This window comes from Nansenia antarctica (genome assembly GCF_963989245.1).
Source record: "Nansenia antarctica genome assembly, chromosome: 12".
NCBI lineage: Eukaryota > Metazoa > Chordata > Actinopteri > Argentiniformes > Microstomatidae > Nansenia > Nansenia antarctica.
In genome coordinates this window covers 24,123,259-24,133,258 of record NC_137682.1, presented here as the reverse complement: position 1 = coordinate 24,133,258, position 10,000 = coordinate 24,123,259, and the positions used below count along the sequence as shown (strand labels likewise).

General features: G+C 42.7%; 1 protein-coding gene across 1 annotated transcript in view; it reads left to right on the top strand.

Annotated features, from left to right (window-relative positions):
* Window positions 1-3,222, top strand: part of LOC308168170 (cullin-5-like) — a gene marked incomplete at both ends in the record, with an annotated part of 18,165 nt that extends 14,943 nt beyond the window's left edge. Inside the window, 4 exons of the mRNA XM_080542660.1 lie at window positions 977-1,138; window positions 2,267-2,385; window positions 2,695-2,818; window positions 3,028-3,222. Of these exons, the coding sequence (XP_080398786.1) occupies window positions 977-1,138; window positions 2,267-2,385; window positions 2,695-2,818; window positions 3,028-3,222 (600 nt within the window). The remainder of the gene's footprint in view (window positions 1-976; window positions 1,139-2,266; window positions 2,386-2,694; window positions 2,819-3,027) is intronic.
* Window positions 3,223-10,000: the final 6,778 nt, after the last annotated feature.

Sequence of the window (10,000 nt, the reverse complement as noted above, 5' to 3'; positions counted from 1 at the left end):
TTTATTATTTTATCTATTTCAAATCCATAATTGTGTTTGCGACAATGAATTCAAGTGATACAACACGCCACTGCAAAGCATGACGTTGAAAAACAATCCAGAACACACTTCACCGCTTCCGTACCATGTCCCATGGGCCGCTGTCACACTAGAATGCTGGGCCCTCAAACTAACTAAACTAACTAACTAAAGTACCCAGAGATTTACAAAACAAATCCTGCCTTATTTTGATTAATCTCGCGAAACGTATCAAAATAAGCCAGGATTTTCCTTTAGCAACGTTGATGGAATACCCCCCAGACGATGTCCATTTGTTGACGTTACTGTAACAGTGTAACTGTTGAATCAGATCAATACAATATAACAAATCATGCACTGGTTGTGTTCAGTCACGACTTAAGAATCATTACAAAACCATTTTGTGGTTTAAAGATCTTACATATTGAATATAACATGTTGACGGACATAATTGATGTTGTATATAGCTAGCCTGCTGTAAACTGTAAAAAGTAAAACAAATAAAAATGAATCTTGCTTTAAAACATGAGGAAATGTGTCATGTTTAACTTTGTACCATTTCGAGGTTAGGTTTGCTTCTTTTCACTTAGATATTCATTGTAAAAGGCATTTTAACTAGGGGTGCCCAAATCTTTGCACCCCACTGTACATCATTTCTTTTGATTGTTTCTTTCTCTTTGAAAGTGTCTCTGGGGCAACAAACATGTTGAAAGTGGGTGTAGACTTTCTATAGGCACTGCATGTATCAAAATAAAACTAACTTAATATAGCACATTTCATACACAGATGCAATACAATCTGCTTTAATGAAGAACAAGTGAGGACAATAGAGACGGATGCATGGTCAATAATAAAAGCTCACATGCAATAAAGAAGGATGAGCTAAAGAACTAAAAGACTATATATTTAATTATATTCATGAACCCCCTCTACCTTCTCCTTTCCTCCCTCCTCTCAGATCACGTTTAAGAACGAGGTGGGCCAGTACGACCTGGAGGTCACGACCTTCCAGCTGGCCGCGCTGTTCGCCTGGAACCAGAGACCCCGGGAGAGGATCAGCTTTGACAACCTCAAACTGGCCACGGAGCTTCCTGATGCAGAGCTACGACGCACACTCTGGGTGAGACACACACACACACACACACACACACTCTGGGTGAGACACACACACACACACACTCTGGGTGAGACACACACACACACACACACACACACACTCTGGGTGAGACACACACACACACACACACACACACACACACTCTGGGTGAGACACACACACACACACACACACACACACACTCTGGGTGAGACACACACACACACACACACACACACACACACACACACACACTCTGGGTGAGACACACACACACACACACACACACACACACACTCTGGGTGAGACACACACACACACACACACTCTGGGTGAGACACACACACACACACACACTCTGGGTGAGACACACACACACACACACACTCTGGGTGAGACACACACACACACACACACACACACACTCTGGGTGAGACACACACACACACACACACACTCTGGGTGAGACACACACACACACACACACTCTGGGTGAGACACACACACACACACACTCTGGGTGAGACACACACACACACACACACACACACACACACACACACTCTGGGTGAGACACACACACACACACACACACACACTCTGGGTGAGACACACACACACACACACACACACACACTCTGGGTGAGACACACACACACACACACACACACACTCTGGGTGAGACACACACACACACACACACACACACTCTGGGTGAGACACACACACACACACACACACACACACTCTGGGTGAGACACACACACACACACACTCTGGGTGAGACACACACACACACACACACACACTCTGGGTGAGACACACACACACACACACACTCTGGTGAGAAACACACACACACACACTCTGGGTGAGACACACACACACACACACACACACACACTCTGGGTGAGACACACACACACACACACACACACACACTTTTTTTCAACTAATTTGCTTCATTTATTCCCTTTGAGGACTTTGAGGACTTTGAGGACTTTGAGGACTTTGAGGACTTTGAGGACTTTGAGGACTTTGAGGACTTTGAGGACTTGCCCAATGCTGTACTCAAAGAGATCCTAATAATAACTATTTCTCTCTTCTGTTGTGTACTCTCTCTCCCTCTCCCCCTGCCACCTCCCTGTCCAGTCTCTGGTAGCCTTCCCTAAGCTGAAGAGGCAGGTGTTGTCCTACGAGCCTTCAGTCAGCTCTCCCAAAGACTTCACTGACAGCACGCTGTTCTACGTCAACCAGGAGTTCTCTCTCATGTAGGCTAGTCTTCAACCCTCCCTCATCTCACACACTGGATACAAATCTTGTCATTCACCACCATCACTCGTTAATACATTTTCAGTGATTCTACAAATGCAACACGATATATTCAAAAATGTATTTATTTTGTGAAATGCATTAGGTTTAACATTTATACAGAGTTAATTTACACATTTACATTTCAAAACTGTACAATTGGTCATAGCTTTACTTAGGTTATTTATGACTTCAGACCAGGGTTAAATGTTGACAAGGAAATTGTGTTTTCCTTGCATGCTGAGTAAGTGGGTCTCTCTGTTTCAAAGTAAAAACTCCAAGGTCCAGAAGAGGGGAAAGATTAATCTGATTGGTCGACTCCAGCTGACCACAGAGCGAATGAGAGAGGAGGAGAACGAAGGCATCGTTCAGCTTAGAGTATTAAGAACTCAGGTACGTGAGAGAGACTCACATGGTCGATCGCACAATTTGGGACATTTTGTGAACTTAAAAAGCGTCACGACCATCTAAACAGCTCACCCCAAAACGTATAATATTACACTCAACCTATCTACCTTCCTTTTTTTCCCCTCTCCCCCCTCCTTTCACCTTCTCCCTCTCACCTGCTCCTCCCTCTCCTGTTCCTCTCCCTCCCCTCTCAGGAGGCCGTCATCCAGATCATGAAGATGAGGAAGCGGATCAGCAACGCCCAGCTGCAGACGGAGCTGGTGGAGATCCTCAAGAACATGTTCCTGCCCCAGAAGAAGATGATCAAGGAGCAGATCGAGTGGCTCATCGAGCACAAATACATCAAACGAGACGAGATGGATATCAACACCTTTCTATACATGGCATAGCCCCCCCGAGCTCTGCTCTACCTTGGCCACTACGCGCAGAACAGACGAGAGAGAGGGAAGGAGCCGTCGTTTCAGAGGATGAGGATGGAAGATGGAAGATGGAAGATGGAGACAGGGTCGTCTCCAGGTGGTTGCAGTGGCATGTTTGTCATGTTCGGGCAGGCAAACTGGGCGTTACGTCTGTGATGTCACCCACTGCTGGAGGAGAGGAACAGCTTGTCTGAGCTTGTGTGTCTCAGCTCAGCATAGTGACGTTGAAACTATCCTTGCCTTACCGTCGTTACAGAGAACGGGGAGAGGAACCAGGGAAGGGAGGACTAACGGACTAGTGAATATCAGTTCGGTGCCGTGTACATGGAGAGACTAGTGAATACAGATGTGTGTGTGTGTGTGTGTGTGTGTGTGTGTGTTAGGGTTGGGACGTAATACCGTACTGTGTCCGTTTCAGTACCGTCATAAAAAAGAATCTGCTGAGCAATGTGCACCGCGTATATATAATCCATGCCTTAAGAGTGTTTGTCCAGCACCACTGTCTGTGTGGTTGAAGACGCTATGAAAGTGATAACAGCACTTTTTGTAGGCTAAACAAAGCAATTTGTCACAAAAAATAATCTGTGAAAAAATACTATGGTCATAATCGCGTGTTACGTGACCATAATGTTACGTTTTCTTTTTTTTCCTGCATTTTTCAGCCCCGCTCGCAAAGTTTTGGAGCAGGTTGGAGAGCAGCTACAGTGTTTCCTCTATATGCATTTATTGGTGGCGGGCCGCCACGAAAGAATTTCCTCCGCCACTAATTGATTCAGACAGTCCACTTTGATTCAGGCTGCGCAGAAAGGCAGCGAGTTATTATGACCGGAGAACAGAAAAAAAGCAGATTGTAGCTAGATTTAGGCCGCTTCCAGACCAACATTTCGTTACGATTTAGGGCGTAGTTATTTACAATATGTTACAATGTTGCAATTAACCTCGTCGTTTGTGTTCGCACTGCAATCGAGACTGAATCAGATACACACACACACACACACACACTCCGAATGTGTGTGTGTGTGTGTGTGTGTAATGCGCGTTCCGCATGTTCCGCTGCAGCTGTAGGATATATTGGTATTTGATCACCTTGTAGGAGTGACGGCAATAACAGGACGATCTAGTCGTTTTGCCGGTAGAAAAACAATCATGTGCGCTTTATTCTCACTCTCTGCATGCGTACTGACAACAACAACATTCATTCATCTCCGTCCCACTTATATCCCGTCATATCACCCGCTAAGCAACATGGGTGATGTAGTAAACATATAACAGTGCTTTATACAAGGCTGGAACGCCGTGAATTATGAATACTTTGCTCGCTAACGAGCGGTCACTACAACCTTCTATATAAAATCACCTGCTCGGCTTTAATGACTTAACCGCTATTTAAGAAATTATAATTGTTGCCACCCTGTAGTTTTTGGTGAAACGACGTCTTTGTTTTGAGCGCCAGTGCGCGTTTTATGCGCGTGCACGCGAAAAAAAAACGCGCACGCACAGCGCGCGACAGATAGCCGCTCCGCCACTAATGTGAAAAATCCTGGAGGAAACACTGAGCTAGCTCTTTGGTCCGCCTTTTACCAGCCAGAGTTGTCACAAACTCATCATTCGAAAATTGGCGGCTCCCTCAAAGCCCTACAATGTGATTTTTAATCCCGCGGTGATACCGTATACGGCGGGGACATTCGGGAGCGGTTTAACAGTGTCAAAAATGTGATGCCGCCCAACCCTAGTGTGTGCGTGCGCGTGTTTGTGTCTGCGATTCAACAGCATGCTGCTCTGTGGAAATGTTGCATTCATTGGAGGACTCCTCACATGTTGTGTGTGTAGGTTTGTGTTTGTGTCCCTCATACCGCTCTTCCCCCCTCATACTCAGGCCACAACCTTCAATTCCATCCAACTGTCACACATCTTGGACAGGAATCATGGAGGGATGAACCACCACAGCAGCCATGTCGTGCCAGAACTCTCCTTACATTACCCCTACCCCCCCCCCCCCACCCCCTACCCCCTAAATCAGCACTTTTCTCGGTTACATATCTGAAGTCAGTGTGCATGGTTTCAGTTTCCTTTTTCTTTAACATTTTCTTTCAAACAGTGTGTTTTTTAATGTTTGTTTACAATTGTGTGTCCTGTAGAAAGCTGCATGGTGTTGTCCAAGCCAAACTCTCAAAGCCCTCTTTTCCCTCAATAGCTGCCTACTGTACTTCACCTCTACCTCGAGAGGTGTGCTCTAGTCAGACCATGAGGGTGAGTCATGAGTTTTCTCTCTCGTAAAAAATAACAGAGTTACGATCTACATACCCCAACCGAGGGGGTCAGTCGAACACTTTCTGGAGTCATTGGTCATACATGATCTAGTGTTACTATTTAGTCCGATGAATGTTGTTGGAATGTTTGAAGCTGCTTGAAGCACTCCAAAGCCCCCCACCATGAAACTTGTTGCCAAAGTACTTCTAATGCACAGAACACACCCCTCTAAACATACTTTTACACAAGTCAAATCCCTACTTTTTACAACCCAGTAGTTTAGATCTGGTTTATCTTGACATTATCATGTCACTCAGTCCGTAGTCATGTTAAAGGCAATCATAAGGTAGGCTGTTATGTGTCAGTTCTACAGATGGAGACAGATTACAGTTATGATGTGGAGTTGACCCATTAACCAGTAAAGCTCAGCATTGTGGCCAGGACACTAGGTGACATTAACTCATTTGCCACAGGTGCAACCTTCACATTTGTTTGTTGTTTTACAGACAAAAATCTAATGTAGGATTGATCATTAACACTAGAACAGCCGTGCCTTTTTTTACCTACTCTAAGAGCCGCCTCGGGGGTCAAATGACCATAGTCTTTACAATGGGAAGCTGCTATTTACACACAACGACCACTTGTTGGCCGCCTTGTAAATGATCCTGCCTCCGACACACAGGGTTCCCGCGCTGGTCTTAAAAAGCCTTAAAGTCTAACATCCAGCAATCCAATCTGTAAGGCCTAAAACGGTCTAAGAATTAGGTGCTAGGTCTTGAAAATGAGATCCTGCAAGGAAATCAGTCCGACCACATCTATTTTCGTTGAAATTAATCGAGCTGGAACCCAAAAAATGCCAATTCGCTTCCTTTTTTGTCTGTATGGCAGTGAAATCCCTAATTTCATCACCTCGAGGATGACAAAAAGCTATCATATGGTGTCGCGAATAGGTCACAAACTATATCCAAAGAGGTCTAAAAAAAGGTCTAAAAAGGTCTTAAATTTGACTTGTTGAAACTTGTAGGATCCCTGTACACAGAAAAACTGCAAAATAACTTTATACTAGCTTATCCTGATGGTTTTGAAAATGTAAGGATACTGGGTGGTAGAACACACATATCTAGGAAAAGTCATGAAAGGAGGGTCCTGAAATTTGATCGAGTGCAAAGATATTTTAAAAAATTACTCGCAGGGTCAAATGCCCCCACCCATGGCTGTTCTAGTGTTAAGGGTATGCGTCTTATGAGAATGAATGTCTGTTTCATGCTTTAGCTTTGTTTTTGGTGTTTAATCCTCCAGGCAAACAAGCTGGTGAACATTAGGCACCAGTAAGGATGGGAATCCAGAACCAGTCCCAGTTGAGAACCGGTAACACATTTTTCGATGCATCGGTGTCAATAACATCCCAGGTTATCGAGTCTCTTATCGATGCGGGCATGTTTTGCGCATGTGCTGACAGTTATGCGTTGCAAAAAACGTGTGCCTCATGATAACGTGAAACTTGCAACAAGAAGTCATAATGGCGGAGTCTAGGAAAAAAATTACAACCATGCTACTTGTAACATCTGTGAAATTATCATATCAAGTAAAGGTGGAAACACCAGCAATATGCTAAAACATCTTTCGTGCTAATAAATTAGTGCCACGCAGGCAGGCTTTTCTCTTTGACTAAGAGACCCTAAATGATAATGAATGCTGTACACATATTCTCCCATTTCATCCATTTTATATGTTGACACATGACACTGTTGGTACAGAGAGCTCAGAAGCTCCAGCCAGCTGCTTGTTTTTCATATAGCTCATATTGGTTTTCACAGTTATATCCTTTTAAGAAAAGGACCATGTAATGTTTCTTATTGTAGAACAAATAAGACTTTGTAAAGTTTGTACCTTTATTCTAGCAGTGCTAGCTCTTTATTTACGTCTGCTCTCCAATCATGTACAACTCTCAACTCTGACTCCTGACCCGCAGGTGCTCAAGAACTCTAGCGACACATATAGGTTGATTATTTATATAATATATATATAGCCGAGGTATAGACATGATTACAGACCATTGAATTTGTTTTCCATTATTTATTTATGTAAAAAAAAAAAAAAATGTTCAAATGTTATGTTCAGATGATATACACTGTTGTGGTGTTCAGACCTGTGTAGGCCTACTTTTGTTCCACACAGGACATTTATCAGGAATCGGTAAAGAATCGAATCAATAAGCAGAATCGATAATGGAATCGGTATCAATAACATTGTATCAATTCCCATCCATCCACCAGTGATGCAGTCATAGTAAATAAGTAGGTCTAGACAGCAGAGTGTAGTATTTCAAAATGTTTATTCTAGATTAGAATCTTCCAGATTGTTTATTGTGATCAGATAGCAGATGTTGAGTAGTATAGGCTATATCAGCCAGCTCTATCTGACCCTGGATATGAATACATTCATTCTCATCCAGATACGAAATATAATGTGACATATTTGGCCCAGAGGATAGAAGGCAGATGGAGGCAGAGAGGGGGGGGGGCGTGTTTTGCACTGAGATCCCTATAGCCACGTGGCTTGCTTTATGCACTATTCACGGATAGAATGGTGGGGGGAAGCAGTGCAGTTACACCCCAAGCTGTGTTGGAACATAGCAAGCAAGGAGGGAGAGAGTAAGGTGTTTGTGTTTGAATCTTCCTGTTAATTTATTTACTATTGATATAAGAATGTGGTTTGAGTTTCTTTTTGTGTTTTCTATGGGAGTGTTTACGAAAATAGCCAATTTAGAGGATGCTGTTAGTTATGTACATAGTCACTTTGATTACCCTTTTGGAAAGCTGTAAAATGATGAATTGTATGAGGACATTCATCTAACACTATCCCTAATACTTTATTTTTGTATTGGGGGAAATTGTAGGGTTGGACATCCCCCCTGTCATATCAGAATGCAATCACATCTGAATCAGTTGAGGCACCTCAAAATAAGTCATTTGTGGAATTACAAAAACATTTTGTATGTTACATGAATTTTGTAGTTATACATTTTTGGGTCATTTAAATTCTTTGGTCATATCAAGGATCTGTCATATATTTCAAAACATGCTACCTACAGTACTTAATGTCAACCCTCTTCTTGTAAACTACACACACACACACACACCTTTGACTTGCCAAAATTGTCTCATAACTACTGTCTACTGTTAATTCTGCCATGTCATGTGTAGTAAAGTCTTCTGTCTGACAGGCGTTGGCAATAATAGGGTCTTCTTCCTTCTGCATAGAGTAGGTAAACATCTGAACAGGCTCTTTAAATGATATTCTCACTTTTTTGAATGGGTTATTGACAGCAGTTTATGCAGTTATGTATATTGTCCACTGAATGGAATTGTGTTCAGCTTTAATGACACAGACAGTGTTCTTTTTTCATGTCTTCCTTTTTTATTTGATAATCTGATATTCATGGTTACTTTCTCTCACTAAAAGGAATATACAAAAGTGTCTTTCTATAAAACAAGATAAAATGACGCTGTGTTATCAAATAATATAAAATGATGCTGTGTTATCAAATAATTGTATGCTAAGATTATTTTTGTTATATATTCAAGCAGTATTTTAGCCATATTCAACAATGTTCTATGATTACACAGTAACATTGCGTTGTCTGTATCAAATGAACAGTATTAGTCGGTTAAAAACAGACTTCTCTTTGCAACCATTGTTTCTAAGAATGATGTTGTTTTCTGCACAGAAATGACAAATATAGCTCTTCAACATAATTGTGCTAATTGTTTAGTAATGGAATATCAGGATGGTTCAGTGATTCTGATAAACATGACATGTCTGGCAGAAACCTTCCCATGTTTAATCCCTCTCTCCACCTTGTTTGGATCTGATACTTGTGTATTTTTAGCCTTTGAGTGAGGAGAAAACTTGGTTTTAATCTTTCATCACATTTGGAGTAATTGAATCTGTGCCACTACATTAAGAATGTCCTATGTTGGTTGAATGGAAATGTTCTGGCAGTCCAGTTCAACTCCTAGACGTGCTGCATTATCACTTATGAAGGTGTTTAATTAAGTTGTATCATTTATTTCTTGGCAATAAAATAAAAATAAAACAGTACAATAAAGAGGCAGTGGAATGTGGACATGTTTCTGTTGGTTTACGGTGCCTTTTATTGAACACGGCGCATGCGCATAAACATGTCTTTCAAGGAACGTGGCTCCGTGTCCCGGTGGCGAATTTGCGAAACCTAGAATGGTAGGGGAAGACAGGGCAATACCGCTACCTGATTGGTTGGCGAAGCACTCGTGATGAGCCCCCTCATTGGCTGGCGAGTCTACCATCTAATTAGCCAGACTTGAGGGGGCTCTTCACCAGTGCTTCGCCAACCAATCAGGTAGCGGTATTGCCCTGCCTTCCCCAACCATCCTAGGTTTCGCAAATTCGCGTCCCGGTGCACCCCTCCCAGATGGTTCGGTCCATCGCACCCCTCCCAGAAGGACCCCAGATGGTT